The following is an 18,296-nucleotide window of genomic DNA, read 5'->3' as shown; positions in this document are numbered from 1 at the left end:
AGTGACGAAAGAAAATAACCTACAGCCCAGATTACTGTACCCAGCAAGGATCTCATTCAAATACAAAGGAGAAATCAAAAGCTTTACAGACAAGCAAAAGCTGAGAGAATTCAGTACCACCAAACCAGCTCTCAACAAATTCTAAAGATATTCTCTAGGCAGGAAACACAAAAAGGTGTATAAACCCGAACCAAACAATAAATTAAATGGTAACGGATCATACTTATCAATAATTACCTTAAAAGTAAATGGGTTGAATGCCCCAACCAAAAGACAAAGACTGGCTGAATGGATACAAAAACAAGACCCCTCTATATGCTGCTTACAAGAGACCCACCTCAAAACAAGGGACGCATACAGACTGAAAGTGAAGGGCTGGAAAAAGATATTCCACGCAAATAGAGACCAAAAGAAAGCAGGAGTGGCAATACTTATATCCGATAAAATAGACTTTAAAATAAAGGCTGTGAAAAGAGAATAAAGAAGGCCACTACATAATGATCAAAGGATCAATCCAAGAAGAAGATATAACAATTATAAATATATATGCACCCAACATAGGAGCACCGCAATATGTAAGACAAATGCTAACAAGTATGAAAGGGGAATTAACAACAACACAATAATAGCAGGAGACTTTAATACCCCACTCACACCTATGGACAGATCAACTAAACGAAAATTAACATAAGAAACGCAAACTTTAAATGATACATTAGACCAGTTAGACCTAATTGATATCTATATGACATTTCACCCCACACAATGAATTTCACCTTTTTCTCAAATGCTCATGGAACATTCTCCAGGATAGATCACATCCTGGGCCATAAATCTAACCTTGATAATTTAAAAAAATTGAAATCATTCCAACCATCTTTTCTGACCATAATGCATTAAGATTAGATCTCAATTACAGAAGAAAAACTATTAAAAATTCCAACATATGGAGGCTGAACAACACACTTCTTGAATAACCAACAAATCACAGAAGATATCAAAAAAGAAATCAAATATGCATAGAAACTAATGAAAATGAAAACACAACAACCCAAAACCTGTGGGACACTTGTAAAGCAGTGCTAAGAGGAAAGTTCATAGCAATACAGGCATACCTCAAGAAACAAGAAAAAAGTCAAATAAATAACCTAACTCTACAACTAAAGCAGCTAGAAAAGGAAGAATTGGAGAACCCAGAGTTAGTAGAGGAAGGAATTTAAAAATTAGGGCAGAAATAAATGCAAAAGAAACAAAAGAGACCATAGCAAAAATCAACAAGCCAAAAGCTGTTCTTTGCAAGGATAAATAAAATTGACAAACCATTAGCCAGACTCATCAAGAAACAAAGAGAAAAAAATCAAATCAATAACATTAGAAATACAACTGGAGAGATATCACAACAGACAACACAGAAATACAAAGGATCATGAGAGACTACTATCAGCAATTATATGCCAATAAAATGGACAACGTGGAAGAAATGGACAAATTCTTAGAAAAAGTACAATATTCCAAAACTGAACAGGAAGAAATAGAAAATCTTAACAGACCCATCACAAGCACGGAAATTGAAACTGTAATCACAAATCTTCCAGCAAACAAAAGCCCAGGTCCAGACGGCTTCACAGCTGAATTCTACCAAAAATTTCGAGAAAGAGCTAACACCTATCCTCCTCAAATTCTTCCAGAAAATTGCAGAGGAAGGTAAACTTCCAAACTCATTCTATGAGGCCACCATCACCCTAATACCAACACCTGACAAAGATGCTACAAAAAAAGAAAACTACAGGCCAATATCACTGATGAACATAGATGCAAAAATCCTCAATAAAATTCTAGGCAATCAGAATCAACAACACATTAAAAAGATCATACACCATGACCAAGTGGGCTTTATCCCAGGGATGCAAGGATTCTTCAATATCTACAAATCAATCAGTGTAATTCACCACATTAACAAATTGAAAAAATAAAAGCCATATGATTATCTCAATAGATGCAGAGAAGGACTTTGACAAAATTCAACATCCATTTATGACAAAAAACTCTTGAGAAAGCAGGAATAGAAGGAACATACCTCAACATAATAAAAGCTATATATGACAAACCCACAGCAAACATTATCCTCAATGGTGAAAAATTGAAAGCATTTCCCCTAAAGTCAGGAACAAGACAAGGGTGCCCAATTTCACCGCTACTATTCAACATAGTTCTGGAAGTTTTGGCCCACAGCAATCAGAGGCAGAAAAAGAAAGAAAAGGAATCCAAATTGGAAAAGAAGTAAAACTCTCACTGTTTGCAGATGACATGATCCTCTACATAGAAAACCCTAAAGACTCCACCAGAAAATTACTAGAGCTAATCAATGAATATAGTAAAGTCGCAGGATATAAAATCAACACACATAAATCCCTTGCATTCCTATACACTAATAATGAGAAAGTAGAAAAAGAAATTAAGGAAACAATTCCATTCACCATTGCAATCAAAAGAATAAATACTTAGGAATATATCTACCTAAAGAAACTAAAGACCTCTATATAGAAAATTATAAAACACTGATGAAAGTAACCAAACCAAACAAAAGAGGAAGACATAGGGAATCTACCTGAGAAAGAATCCGAATATTGATACTGGAAATGATCCAAAATCTTGAAATCAAATGAATCACAGATACATAGCCTAGAGACAAGGATTGAGAAGATGCAAGAAAGGTTTAACAGGAACCTAGAAGAAATAAAAAGAGTCAATACATAATGAATAATGCATAAATGAGATCCAGAAACACTCTGGAGGCAACAAAGAGTAGAATAATGGAGGCAAAGATAGGATTAGTGAAAATAGAAGTATAGAATGGTAAAATAAATGAATCAGAGAGGAAGAAAGAAAAACGAATGAACAGAAATGAGGACCAATCTCAGAGACATCCAGGACAATATGAAATACTCCAACATTCGATTTATAGGAGTCCCAGAAGAAGAAGACAAAAAGAAAGACCATGAGAAAATCCTTGAGCAGATAATAGTTGAAAACTTCCCTAAAATGGGGAAGGAAATAATCACCCAAGTTCAAGAAACACAGAGTTCCAAATAGGAAAAACCCAAGGCGAAAACACCCCAAGACCACATATTAATCAAATTAACAAAGATCAAACACAAAGAACAAATATTAAAAGCCAGCAAGGGAAAAACAACAAATAACCACAAGGGGATTCCCATAAGAATAACAGCTGATCTTTCAATAGAAACTCTTCAGGCCAGGAGGAAATGGCAAGACATATTTAAAGTGACGAAAGAAAATAACCTACAGCCCAGATTACTGTACCCAGCAAGGATCTCATTCAAATACAAAGGAGAAATCAAAAGCTTTACAGACAAGCAAAAGCTGAGAGAATTCAGTACCACCAAACCAGCTCTCCAACAAATTCTAAAAGATATTCTCTAGGCAGGAAACACAAAAAGGGTGTATAAACCCGAACCCAAAACAATAAATTAAATGGTAACGGGATCATACTTATCAATAATTACCTTAAAAAGTAAATGGGTTGAATGCCCCAACCAAAAGACAAAGACTGGCTGAATGGATACAAAAACAAGACCCCTCTATATGCTGCTTACAAGAGACCCACCTCAAAACAAGGGACGCATACAACTGAAAGTGAAGGGCTGGAAAAAGATATTCCACGCAAATAGAGACCAAAAGAAAGCAGGAGTGGCAATACTTATATCCGATTAAAATAGACTTTTAAAATAAAGGCTGTGAAAAGAGATAAAGAAGGCCACTACATAATGATCAAAGGATCAATCCAAGAAGAAGATATAACAATTATAAATATATATGCACCCAACATAGGAGCACCGCAATATGTAAGACAAATGCTAACAAGTATGAAAGGGGAAATTAACAACAACACAATAATAGCAGGAGACTTTAATACCCCACTCACACCTATGGACAGATCAACTAAACAGAAAATTAACAAAGAAACGCAAACTTTAAATGATACATTAGACCAGTTAGACCTAATTGATATCTATATGACATTTCACCCCACAACAATGAATTTCACCTTTTTCTCAAATGCTCATGGAACATTCTCCAGGATAGATCACATCCTGGGCCATAAATCTAACCTTGATAAATTTAAAAAAATTGAAATCATTCCAACCATCTTTTCTGACCATAATGCATTAAGATTAGATCTCAATTACAGAAGAAAAACTATTAAAAATTCCAACATATGGAGGCTGAACAACACACTTCTGAATAACCAACAAATCACAGAAGATATCAAAAAAGAAATCAAAATATGCATAGAAACTAATGAAAATGAAAACACAACAACCCAAAACCTGTGGGACACTGTAAAAGCAGTGCTAAGAGGAAAGTTCATAGCAATACAGGCATACCTCAAGAAACAAGAAAAAAGTCAAATAAATAACCTAACTCTACAACTAAAGCAGCTAGAAAAGGAAGAATTGGAGAACCCCAGAGTTAGTAGAAGGAAAGGAATCTTAAAAATTAGGGCAGAAATAAATGCAAAAGAAACAAAAGAGACCATAGCAAAAATCAACAAGCCAAAAGCTGGTTCTTTGCAAGGATAAATAAAATTGACAAACCATTAGCCAGACTCATCAAGAAACAAAGAGAAAAAAATCAAATCAATAACATTAGAAATACAACTGGAGAGATCACAACAGACAACACAGAAATACAAAGGATCATGAGAGACTACTATCAGCAATTATATGCCAATAAAATGGACAACGTGGAAGAAATGGACAAATTCTTAGAAAAGTACAATATTCCAAAACTGAACCAGGAAGAAATAGAAAATCTTAACAGACCCATCACAAGCACGAAATTGAAACTGTAATCACAAATCTTCCAGCAAACAAAAGCCCAGGTCCAGACGGCTTCACAGCTGAATTCTACCAAAAATTTCGAGAAGAGCTAACACCTATCCTCCTCAAATTCTTCCAGAAAATTGCAGAGGAAGGTAAACTTCCAAACTCATTCTATGAGGCCACCATCACCCTAATACCAACACCTGACAAAGATGCCTACAAAAAAAGAAAACTACAGGCCAATATCACTGATGAACATAGATGCAAAAATCCTCAATAAATTCTAGCAATCAGAATCCAACAACACATTAAAAAATCATACACCATGACCAAGTGGGCTTTATCCCAGGGATGCAAGGATTCTTCAATATCTACAAATCAATCAGTGTAATTCACCACATTAACAAATTGAAAAATAAAAGCCATATGATTATCTCAATAGATGCAGAGAAGGACTTTGACAAAATTCAACATCCATTTATGACAAAAACTCTTGAGAAAGCAGGAATAGAAGGAACATACCTCAACATAATAAAAGCTATATATTGACAAACCCACAGCAAACATTATCCTCAATGGTGAAAAATTGAAAGCATTTCCCCTAAAGTCAGGAACAAGACAAGGGTGCCCAATTTCACCGCTACTATTCAACATAGTTCTGGAAGTTTTGGCCACAGCAATCAGAGCAGAAAAAGAAAGAAAAGGAATCCAAATTGGAAAAGAAGTAAAACTCTCACTGTTTGCAGATGACATGATCCTCTACATAGAAAACCCTAAAGACTCCACCAGAAAATTACTAGAGCTAATCAATGAATATAGTAAAGTCGCAGGATATAAAATCAACACACATAAATCCCTTGCATTCCTATACACTAATAATGAGAAAGTAGAAAAAGAAATTAAGGAAACAATTCCATTCACCATTGCAATCAAAAGAATAAATACTTAGGAATATATCTACCTAAAGAAACTAAAGACCTCTATATAGAAAATTATAAAACACTGATGAAAGTAATCAAGGAGGACACTAATAGATGGAGAACTATACCTTGTTCATGGATGGGAAGAATCAATATAGTGAAAATGAGTATACTACCCAAAGCAATTTACAAATTCAATGCAATCCCTATCAAGCTACCGGCGATATTTTTCACAGGACTAGAACAAATAATTTCAAGATTTGTATGGAAATACAAAAAACCTCGAATAGCCAAAGCAATCTTGAGAAAGAAGAATGGAACTGGAGGAATCAACTTGCCTGACTTCAGGCTCTACTACAAAGCCACAGTCATCAAGACAGTATGGTACTGGCACAAAGACAAACATATAGATCAATGGAACAAAATAGAAAGCCCAGAGATAAATCCACACACCTATGGACACCTTATCTTTGACAAAGGAGGCAAGAACATGCAATGGAGTAAAGACAATCTCTTTAACAAGTGGTGCTGGGAAAACTGGTCAACCACTTGTAAAAGAATGAAACTAGATCACTTTCTAACACTGCACATGAAAATAAACTCAAAATGGATTAACGATCTAAATGTAAGACCAGAAACTATAAAACTCCTAGAGGAGAACATAGGCAAAACACTCTCAGACATAAATCACAGCAGGATCCTCTATGATCCACCTCCCAGAATTCTGGAAATAAAAGCAAAAATAAACAAATGGGATCTAATTAAAATTCAAAGCTTCTGCACAACAAAGGAAACTATAAGCAAGGTGAAAAGACAGCCTTCTGAATGGGAGAAAATAATAGCAAATGAAACAACTGACAAACAACTAATCTCAAAAATATACAAGCAACTTTATGCAACTCAATTCCAGAAAAATAAACGACCCAATCAAAAAATGGGCCAAAGAACTAAACAGACATTTCTCCAAAGAAGACATATGGATGGCTAACAAACCCATTAAAAGATGCTCAACATCACTCATTATTAGAGAAATGCAAATCAAAACCACAATGAGGTACCACTTCACACCAGTCAGAATGTCTGCGATCCAAAAATCTGCAAGCAATAAATGCTGGAGCGGGTGTGGAGAAAAGGGAACCCTCCTACACTGTTGGTGGGAATGCAAACTAGTACAACCACTATGGAAAACAGTGTGGAGATTCCTTAAAAAATTGCAAATAGAACTGCCATATGACCCAGCAATCCCACTGCTGGGCATACACACCGAGGAAACCAGAATTGAAAGAGACACATGTACCCCAATGTTCATCGCAGCACTGTTTATAATAGCCAGGACATGGAAACAACCTAGATGTCCATCAGCAGATGAATGGATAAGAAAGCTGTGGTACATATACACAATGGAGTATTAGCCGTTAAAAAGAATACATTTGAATCAGTTCTGATGAGATGGATGAAACTAGAGCCGTTTATACAGAGTGAAGTAAGCCAGAAAGAAAAACATCAATACAGAATACTAACACATATATATGGAATTTAGAAAGATGGCAATGATGACCCTGTATGCAAGACAGCAAAAAGGACACAGATGTGTATAGTGGGCTTTTGGACTCAGAGGGAGAGGGAGAGGGTGGGATGATTTGGGAGAATGGCATTGAAACATGTATACTATCACGTAAGAATCGAATCACCAGTCTATGTCCAATGCAGGATACAGCATGCTTGGGGCTGGTGCATGGGGATGACCCAGAGGGACGTTGTGGGGAGGGAGGTGGGAGGGGTTTCATGTTTCAGATCGCATGTACACCTGTGGTGGATTCATGTCAATGTATGGCAAAACCAATACAGTATTTTAAAGTAAAATAAAGTAAAAATAAAAATTAAAAAAAAAAAAGAACTAAGAACACATATATCACTATCCTTAAACCCATTCTGACTTTGAACATTACCATATCTGTATCTTTCCCTCTCCTTTCTCCATTCTATCCATCTTATCTCTCTCTAGGACCTTTGATCATAGCCTGGTACATAGGAGGTAACGGTTTACAGAGTAGAATGACATAGAATAGTGTGTGAAGTGGGAAGTTTTTGTTGCAAAGTTAAGAGCCAAAAAGGAAGAACAGAAGTGTTAACATTTCCCTTACCTGGTCCAGCACTTGTCTTTCCAATATCACCATCCACTTCAGTTATTCTGCCCCAGGATGTATTCACTGTGGATGTTGCTATAAGAACAGGATTATTAGCGTCAAAAGCCTCTATTCCAGATAGGAACTTTCAAGATGGAGGGTGAAACTTTCAAGATGGAACTTTCAAGATTGCAGTTCTTCTATGGGTATCTGTGCTAAGATTTCCAGAATTCTTGGCCATGTCATTGACCACTATTATTGGGTTAGCCAAAAAGTTCATTTGAGTTTTTCCATAGTATCTTACAGAAAAACTTGATTGAACTTTTTGGCCAATTCAATACAATAATGTGACAGCTATTTTTTGTTAATTTTTTTTTTTTTTTTTTTTTTTTACTGTTGGTGGAGAAGAAGGCCCATAGAGGAGCGAAAATATACCTGAAGTCCCATAGCAATTCAGACTAGGAGCAGAGCAGAAGTCAGTTTTCTTTTTCTACTTTTCCTATAGGGTTATTCAAATTCTCTCCTTCTTTTTGCCTCAGACATTTTTACAGATAATATATATATATATATATATGATATGATTCACTTCTTCATGACTCTTAGGCCTTTTTATTTCCATGTCTTTATTACTATGTTCCTTCTGAAGAACTCAGTGACCTCTTATTACCTGTCTAATGGCATTGAGTCTCCTCCCTTGGCTTCCATGACACCATTTCAGACCTTCCCTATTCCCACAAAATCCCAGTAAAACTCACCTTCCAAGGGGGTTTGCATGGTTGGAAGTGACTTAGTCTTGGTCTCAAGTGGCTTTGAGGAATCTGCAAGGAAAAGGGAGTCCACTCAAGGGCCCTGGCACCCCTGAGTGAACAGTTGAATGTTTTAGGAAAAAATGGGAAATAAATAATAGCCAGTTAGATACTTAATTAATCTGGATGGGGAACATATTTTGTTTTAACTAACGTCCAGTTGATATTTAGCTACTTATTGTCTTGAGAGGGTCTTAGAAGTATTACAAAGAAGGTGGTTGTGGTGAGTTAGTAAAGATAATAGAGTAATAACCTCCAAACACTTACTTCTTTACAAAAGCAGTGAAATGACTGACAAAAATTTTTCATAACTTTTTTTTCTTTAAGATTTTGGAAAAATAGCCAAAGATTTGAATCAACCCAGGTAGCATTTATGGAAGAAAAACACTCCAATCTTGTTAAGCACAGCAAGTATTGTTGCATTTTAATTTACCCCAGCTCTATTACCCTGTCCCAGGCCAGTAGTAGCCTTGAAAATAAGCCTTGATCAAAGTGCTAGACTGAAGAGAACAGATTTAATTCCCCCCCAAATTGTCATTATTTGACTTCGGTGGAAGTTCCCTGAAAGACCTGATTCAAAAGGCTTGTCTTCATTGATTATCCAGTGCTAAAACTCTTGCCAGGGAAGGGATGTATTTGTCAGACAGATGCCTGGAGCATTAGACAACAATTGAGATAAGCAAGAGACTTGCAAAGAAGCTTAAAAGAAAAAAAAAAAAAAACAACAACAAAGTAATTAAATATTCAGAGACTTTGAAAATCTCTGACACATTCATGAAATCTGGAAAGCCAAGACATGCATAGGATTGTGTGCATGCTCAGGAAAGACATGAGAATGTTATGTGTGCTTATCTCTGACTAGTCTTGAGACTCTGCATTAGCATGAAATGAAGGCTACAGCACAGTTATAAACTTCCTGGGTAAGCATTGACAACAGTTAAACAGGCAACAGAACCATTGGAGTTTTATTGATTCCAAGTATTTAAAGAAATATCTGTCCAGTCAATAGTTGACCACTAAATTGATCAGAGACTTCAGTGGCAATCCATGACAAAGAATGTAAGAGACTACATAGAATTGGCTCAGACAGTTATTGAACAAACAAATAGCAATTAGTACAGAAAGCAGCAACAAAAGCAAGCCCTGGAGAGAGACAGAGACTCATAATTCTAAATTTGTCATATTATATTATTTAAAAAGTCAAATTTTCAACAAAATATAAGACATACAAAGAAACTAGAAAGTATGGAGCTTCTGGTTAAAGATGGCAGAGTAGAGCACCATCTCCTTCTGCAAGAGAACCAAAATCGAAGCTAGCTGTTGAACAATCATCAACAGGAAGATGCTGGAACCTATCAAAAAAAGACACCCCACATCCAAAGACAAAGAAGCCATAGCAAAATGGGAGGAGGGGTACAATCTCAATAAAATCAAATATCTTACCATCGGGTGGGTGAACCACAATCTGGAGAGAAATTATACCAGATAAGTTTTCCCACTGTTGTTAAGATTCTGAACCCCATGTCGGGCTCCCAAGCCTGGGGACCCAACAAACAGACTGGGAAAATGCAGGGAATCTGACCTTGAAGGTCAGCAGTATTTGATCATAAGACTTCCACAGGACTGGGAGAAACAGAGACTCCAGTCTTAGAGGGCACAAACAAAAGCTTGTGTGCACTAAGCCTCAGAGGAAGGGAGTAGTGACCCCACAGGAGACTGAATCAAAACTACTTGCTAGTGTTGGAGAGTCTCCTGTGGAGGTGCGGGTCTGCAGGGGATCACCACAGGGATGGGGGCACTTGCAACATCAGTCTGGGAAAGTCCCCCTTGGTATAAATCCTCCTGGGTTGCCATTAGCCAGACTACTGAGCCTGTAGACCCGAGGGCTGGGTCACCTCTGGACAAAAAACTACTAGGAAAGGAGTGCAACCACACTCATCAGCAGATAATTGGATTAAAACTTTACTGAGCAAGGCTCTGCCCACCAGAGCAAGACCCAGTTTTTCCCACCACCAGTTCCTCCCATCAGGAGGCTTACACAAGCCTCTTATACTCCTCCATCAGAGGGCAAACAGAGAAGAGAGAAGATGCACAGTCTGATGGCTACCAAATTACAGAAAGTTAATCATCATGAAAAAAATAAAAAGTTATGTCTCAGATGAAGGAACAAGATAAGACCCCAGAAAAACAGCTAAATGAAGTGGAGATAGGCAAACTTCCAGGAAAATAATTCAAAGTAATGATTGTGAAGATGATTCAGGATCTCAGAAAAAGAATGGAGGCAAAGATTGAGAAGATGCAAGAAATGTTTACCAAAGACCTATAAGAACTGAAGAACAAACAGGTGAATAATACACTAGAAGAAATCCATAGCAGACTAACTGAGGCAGAAGAACAGATAACTGACCTGGAGGACAGAAAGGTGAAAATCTCTGCAGCAGAACAGAATATAGAGAAAAGAATGAAAAGAAATGAAGATAGATGGACAAAAAATAAAGAAAAAGATAACTGCAATTGCAAGCCATAATAGGAACATGATTAGCCTAATAATATAAAACAATTATATACAACTCAGGGGGGAGGATCAAGCAGAGTGATAAGTGGAAGCACATATTTTCATCTACTCAGCTAGTCTATGTCTTTTGTTTGGTGCATTTAACTCATTTGCATTTAAGTGCAAAACTACAGTTTTTGAGTTTTGGGTTCATTTTCTTTTCTTTTTTTTTTTTTTTGTGATGAGAAAAAACTTTTTTATTGGTTCTGGAAATATTCGAACCCCAGTTATATCTCATCAATGCCCAGAGTCTTTTCATATAGGTTCATTTACTGTAGGTAGATCTTTTCCTTCTCTTGCTTCCTGCTTGGAGAAGTTCTTTTAGTATTTGTTGTAAAGCTGGTTTGGTGGTGCTGAATTCTCTTAACTTTTGCTTGTTTGGAAAGGTTTTGATTTTCTCTTAACTTTTGCTTGTTTGGAAAGGTTTTGATTTCTCGATCAAATCTTAAGGAGAGAGTCTTGCCGAGTAGAGTATTCAGTTTTTCCCACCACCAGTCCCTCCCATCAGGAGGCTTAGACAACTGTAAATAATATGTATAATATATATATTTTAGAAAACTTATGAACTTCTGCCTAACTAAAAAAATTTTGTGACAGTTTGATTCCACTTATTTGATTTAGTATAAATAGAATGCTAGATTTATAATTTAAGAAAATAGATAATCAAGAAGCAGCAAAGGTTTACTGTGTCGCAGAGGGAAATATAGTCAATATCTTATATTATCTATAATGGAAAATAATCTCAAAGATAATATATGCATACACGTATAAGGGAATCACACAAAAATTTCTACATTTAGAAATTTAGTATTGTTTACCAGTTTTTCTAAATGTCCTATGGATATCTAATAGCAACATATGAGATATAAAATTTTAAATACAATTTTGTAAGATATAAAATTATTGTAAATTTATATAAATAGAAATCAATTGTATTTAAATTATTGACTACATCATCAAGATGCTCCTTTTTTAATTTTTTCTGCATTTGATAAAATATTCTCAGAGAAATGTTAATATGTCTCACTATGATTACATATTTTTTCTTTTCCCTTATATTTCTTCTGAGGTTTTTGCTTTATGTATTTTTGTTTCTTTGCTGTTAGGTATCTCATGGTTTATGATATCTATTTTTGTGAGTTGTACTTTTTATCTTTAAAAATATTCATCTTTTTTTAATTTAAAAATGAATAAATTTATTAAATTTTTTTAAAAAAGAAACTAGAAAATATAGTCCATAAACATGTAAAAAAAAAAAGCAATGAATAGAAACTTTCTCTGAGGAAGTACAGATACTGGACTCATTAGAAAAAAATACTTTAAGTCAACTAAATTTGTTATTTAAAAAAATGAAATAAAGGAAACTATGTCCAAAAAACTAAAATAATGAGGGCAATTCAAACCAAGTTGTTGTTCTGTAACTCAGTTGTGTCTGACTCTTTGTGACCCCATGGGCTGCAGCACACCAGATTTCCCTGTCCTTCACTATCTCCCAGGGTTTGCTCAAATTCATGTCTATTGAGTCAGTGATGCTATCTAACCATCTCATCTGCTGAAATGCTCTTCTTTTCTCTTCAAATTTTCCCCAACATCAGGGTCTTTTCCAATGACTCTGCTCTTTGTATCAGATAGCCAAAGAACTGGAGCTTCAGTATCAGTCCTTCCAATGAATATTCCCATTACTTTTAGAATTTTCCACACTTTGTGGTGATGCACACAGTCAAAGGCTTTAGTATAGTCAATGAAGCAGAAGTAGATATTTTCATGGAATTCCTTTGCTTTCTCTGTGATCCAACAAATGTTGACAATTTGATCTCTGGTTACTCTGCCTTTTCTAAACCCAGCTTGTACATCTGGATATTATCAATTCAAGTACTGCTGAAGTCTAGCTTGAAGGATTTTGAGCATAACCTTACTAGCATGTGAAATGAGTGCAACTGTATGGTAGTTTGAGCATTCTTTGGAATTGCCCTTCTTTGGGATTGGAATGAAAACTGGCCTTTCCTGTCCTGTGGCCACTGCTGAGTTTTCTATATTTGCTGACATATTGAGTGCAAACTTTTACAGAATCATCTTTTAGGATTTTAAACAACTCAGCTAGAACCCCATCATATTCATTAGCTGTGTCTGTTGTGGTCATGTTCTTAAGGCGACTTGACTTCACACTCCAGAATGTCTGGCTCTAGGTGAGTGACCACACCATCATAGTTATCTGGGTCATTAAGACCTCTTTTGCAGAGTTCTGCCACTTCTTAATTTTTTCTGCTTCTGTTAACTCCCTACCGTTTATGTCATCTATCATGCCAAAACTTGCATGAAATTTTCCCTTGATCTCTCTGATTTTCTTGAAGAAACCTCAAGTCTTTCCCATTCTATTGTCATCTTAAACTTCTTTGCATTGTTCATTTAAGACCTTCTTATCTCTCCTTGCTATTCTCTGGAACTCTGAATTCAGTTGGGTATATCTTTCCCTTTCTCCCATGCCTTTCAGTTCTCTTCTTCCCTCAGCTATTTGGAAAGCCTCCTCAGACAAACATTTTGCCTTCTTGCATTTCTTTTTCTTTGGGATAGTTTTGGTCATGTCCTCCTTTGCAATGTTACAAACTTCAAACCAAGTATAAAATGTCATTAAACAAAAATTATAAAACAGGAACAAACTAGAAATCCTGGAGGTGAAAGATACAATAACTGAAAAAATTCCTGCATGCTAAGTTACTTCAGTCATGTATGACTCTTTGCAATCTTATGGACTGTAACCTGTCAGGTTCCTCCCTCCATGAGATTTTCCAGGCAAGAATACTAGAGTGGGTAGGCATGCCCTCCTCCAAGGGCTCTTCCTAATTCACGAATCAAACTGGCATCTCTTATGTTTCCTGCATTGACAGTTGGGTTCTTTACCACTTCTGACACCTGGGAAGCCCCAACTGAAAGAATAAAACCCACTAAAAAGAAGAATTCACTAAAACAGATTTAAACAGGCAGAAGACAGAATCAGTAAAAGTGGTGACAATCGAAAGTAGCAGATTAGAGAAACAGAAAGGAAAGTGAATGAAGAAAAATGACCAGCACCTCAGAGAACTGCAGGGCACCATCAAATGTACCAATATACACATAATGGAAGTTACAGAAGAGGATAGAAAAGCATAGACAAAATATTTTAAAATGCTATGTAATGTCAAAAAACTTTTGACATTTTTATTTTTTATTGACATTTTTATTTTTATTACTTTTTATTCTTGTTCAGCTGTGTCTGACTCTTTGCAACTCCATTGACTGCAGCCCCATCTGACTCTTTGCAACCCCATTGACTGTAGCACACAAGGCTTCCCTGTCCTTCACTATCTCCCTGAGCTTGCTCAAACTCATATCCATTAAGTCCATGATGTCGTCCAAACATCTCACCCTCTGTCATCCCTTTCTCCTGCTCTCAACCTTTCTCAGCATCGGGGTCTTTTCCAATGAGTCTTTCTGGCCAAAGTATTGGTGCTTCAGCTTCAGCACCAGTCTTTCCAATGAATATTTGGGACGGATTTCCTTTGGGATTGACTGGTTTGATCTCCTTGCTGTTTAAAGAATTCTCAAGAGCCTTTTACAACACAACCATTCAAAAGCATCAATTCTTTGGTGCTCAGTCTTCTTTATGGTCCAACTGTCACATTTGTACATGACTATTGGAAAAATGATAGCTTTGACTAAAAAGACTTTTGTAGGCAAAGTAATCTCTCTGCTTTTTAATACACTGTCTAGGTTTGTCAGAGCTTTCCTTCAAAGGAGAGAATGTCTTAATTTCATGACATCAGTCACCATCCACAGTGATTTTGGAGCCCGAGAAAATAAAATCTGTCACTGTTTCCATTGCTTGCCCATCTATTTGCCATGAAGTAGTGGGACTGGATGTCATGATTTTCATTTTTTTTTAATACTGAATTTTACACTAGCTCTGTCACTTTCCTCTTTCATCTTCATCAAGAGGCTCTTTATTTCCTCTTTGGTTTCTGGCATTAGGGTGATATTGCCTGCATACTTGAGGTTGTTGATATTTCTCCTGGCAATCTTGATTCCAGTTTGTTATTCATCCAGCCCGGCATTTCACATGATGTACTCTGCATAGTAGTTAAATAAATACACATACAATGTGTTAAAATGCAGAGACATCACTATACTTACAAAGATGATACCACTGTAATGGCAGAAAGCAAAGAGAGACTAAAAACCCTCTTGATGAAGGTTAAAGAGAAGAATAAAAAAGCTGGCTTAATACTCAACATTCAAAAAACAAAGATCATGGCATCTGGTCCCATACTTCATGGCAATTAGAAGGGAAAAAAAGAAGAAGCAGTTGCAGATTTTATTTTCTTGGTTTCCAAAATTACTGGTGATGGTGACTGCAGCCATAAAATTAGAAGACACTAGCTCCTTGGAAGGAAAGCTATGAAAAACCTAGAGAGCATATTAAAAAGTAGAGACACAAGTTTGCTGACAAAGTTCTGTACAGTCAAAACTATTGTTTTTCCCATAGTCATGTACAAATATGAAAGTTGAACTATAAAGAATGTTGAGTGCTGAAAAATCGATGCTTTCAAATTGTGGTATTGGAGAAGACTCTTGAGAGTCCCTAGGACTGCACGATGATCAAACCAGTCAATCTTAGAGGAAATCGGCTCTGAATATTCATTGGAATGCCTGATGCTTAAACTGAAGCTCCAATACTTTGCCCAACCCATGTGAAAAGACGACTCATTGGAAAAGACTCTGACGCTGGGAAAGATTGAAGGCAAAAAGAGAAGCGAGTGGCTGAGGGTGAGATGGTTAGATAGCATCACCGACCCAATGGACATGAATTTGAGCAAACTCCAGGTGATAGTGAAGAACCAGGGAGATTGGTATTATGCAGTTCATGGGGTCTCATCGCAAAGGTTCAGACATGACTTAGCAACTGAAAAACAACATAGCAGTATTATTTTCCATCTGTCCCCTAAAACAAAAGAAGCAAAAATAAACAAATGGGACCTAATTAATTCCTTTTGTACAGCAAAAAAAAAAAAAAAATCAAACCATCAATGAAGCAAAAGACTGCTTACTGAATGAGATAAAATATTTGCAACTAAGAACGATAAATGGTGAAAATGAGTATACTACCCAAAGCAATCTACAGATTCAATGCAATCCCTATCAAGCTACCAGTGGTATTTTTCACAGAACTAGAACAAATAATTTCAAGATTTGTATGGAAATACAAAAAACCTCGAATAGCCAAAGCAATCTTGAGAAAGAAGAATGGAACTGGAGGAATCAACTTGCCTGACTTCAGGCTCTACTACAAAGCCACAGTCATCAAGACAGTATGGTACTGGCACAAAGACAGACATATAGATCAATGGAACAAAATAGAAAGCCCAGAGATAAATCCACACACATATGGACAACTTATCTTTGACAAAGGAGGCAAGAATATACAATGGAGAAAAGACAATCTCTTTAACAAGTGGTGCTGGGAAAACTGGTCAACCACTTGTAAAAGAATAAAACTAGATCACTTTCTAACACCACACACAAAAATAAAACCAAAATGGATTAAAGATCTAAATGTAAGACCAGAAACTATAAAACTCCTAGAGGAGAACATAGGCTAAACACTCTCAGACATAAATAACAGCAGGATCCTCTATGTTCCACCTCCCAGAATACTGGAAATAAGAGCAAAAATAAACAAATGGGACCTAATTAAAATTCAAAGCTTCTGCACAACAAAGGAAACTATAAGCAAGGTGAAAAGACAGCCTTCTGAATGGGAGAAAATAATAGCAAATGAAGCAACTGACAAACAACTAATCTCCAAAATACACAAGCAACTTATGAAGCTCAATTTCAGAAAAATAAACGACCCAATCAAAAAATGGGCCAAAGAACTAAATAGACATTTCTCCCAAGAAGACATACAGATGGCTAACAAACACATGAAAGATGCTCAACATCACTCATTATTAGAGAAATGCAAATCAAGACCATAATGAGGTATCACTTCACACCAGTCAGAATGGCTGTGATCCAAAAGTCTACAAGCAATAAATGCTGGAGCGGGTGTGGAGAAAAGGGAACCCTCCTACACTGTTGGTGGGAATGCAAACTAGTACAGCCAATTTGGAGAGCAGTGTGGAGATTCCTTAAAAAATTGCAAATAGAACTGCCATATGACCCAGCAATCCCACTTGTAGGCATACACACCGAGGAAACCAGAATTGAAAGAGACACATGTACCCCAATGTTCATCGCAGCACTGTTTATAATAGCCAGGACATGGAAACAACCTAGATGTCCATCAGCAGATGAATGGATAAGAAAGCTGTGGTACATATACACAATGGAGTATTACTCAGCTATTAAAAAGAATACATTTGAATCAGTTCTGATGAGATGGATGAAACTGGAGCTGATTATACAGAGTGAAGTAAGCCAGAAAGAAAAACACCAATACAGTATACTAACACATATATATGGAATTTAGAAAGATGGTAATGATGACCCTGTATGCGAGACAGCAAAAGAAACACAGATGTATAGAGTGGGCTTTTGGAATCTGAGGGAGAGGGAGAGGGTGGGATGATTTGGGAGAATGGCATTGAAACATGTATACTATCATGTAAGAAAAGAATCGCCAGTCTATGTTCGATGCAGGATGCAGGATGCTTGGGGCTGGTGCACAGGGATGATCCGGAGGCATGATGTGGGGTGGGAGGCGGGAGGGGGGGTTCATGTTTGGGAGCTCATGTACACCCGTGGCGGATTCATGTCAATGTATGCCAAAACCAATACAGTATTGTAAAGCAAAATAAAGTAAAAATAAAAATTAAAAAAAATGATAAAGTGTTAATGCCCAACATATAGAGAGCTCATATAATTCAATATAACAACAACAAGAAAATAACTTGATTGGAAAATGGTCAGTTCAGTTCAGTCACTCAGTCATGTCCAACTCTGTGCAACCCCATATGCTACAGTAAGCCAGGGCTCCCTGTCCATCACCAATCCCTGGAGTTAACTCA

At 36.6% G+C, this 18,296-nt stretch overlaps 1 protein-coding gene across 1 annotated transcript in view; it reads right to left on the bottom strand.

Moving 5' to 3' along the window:
- VSIG4 (V-set and immunoglobulin domain containing 4) overlaps positions 1-18,296 on the bottom strand; it is a 45,145-nt gene that overhangs the window by 7,844 nt on the left and 19,005 nt on the right. The window contains exons 3-4 of the mRNA XM_005700851.3: positions 8,649-8,711; positions 7,912-7,989 (exon numbers count right to left, since the gene is read on the bottom strand). Coding sequence (XP_005700908.1) covers positions 7,912-7,989; positions 8,649-8,711 — 141 coding nt within the window. The remainder of the gene's footprint in view (positions 1-7,911; positions 7,990-8,648; positions 8,712-18,296) is intronic.

The sequence above is a fragment of the Capra hircus genome (assembly GCF_001704415.2).
Source record: "Capra hircus breed San Clemente chromosome X unlocalized genomic scaffold, ASM170441v1, whole genome shotgun sequence".
NCBI lineage: Eukaryota > Metazoa > Chordata > Mammalia > Artiodactyla > Bovidae > Capra > Capra hircus.
The sequence above is the reverse complement of the archived record's forward strand: the minus strand, read 5'-3'. Positions and strand labels throughout refer to the sequence as shown.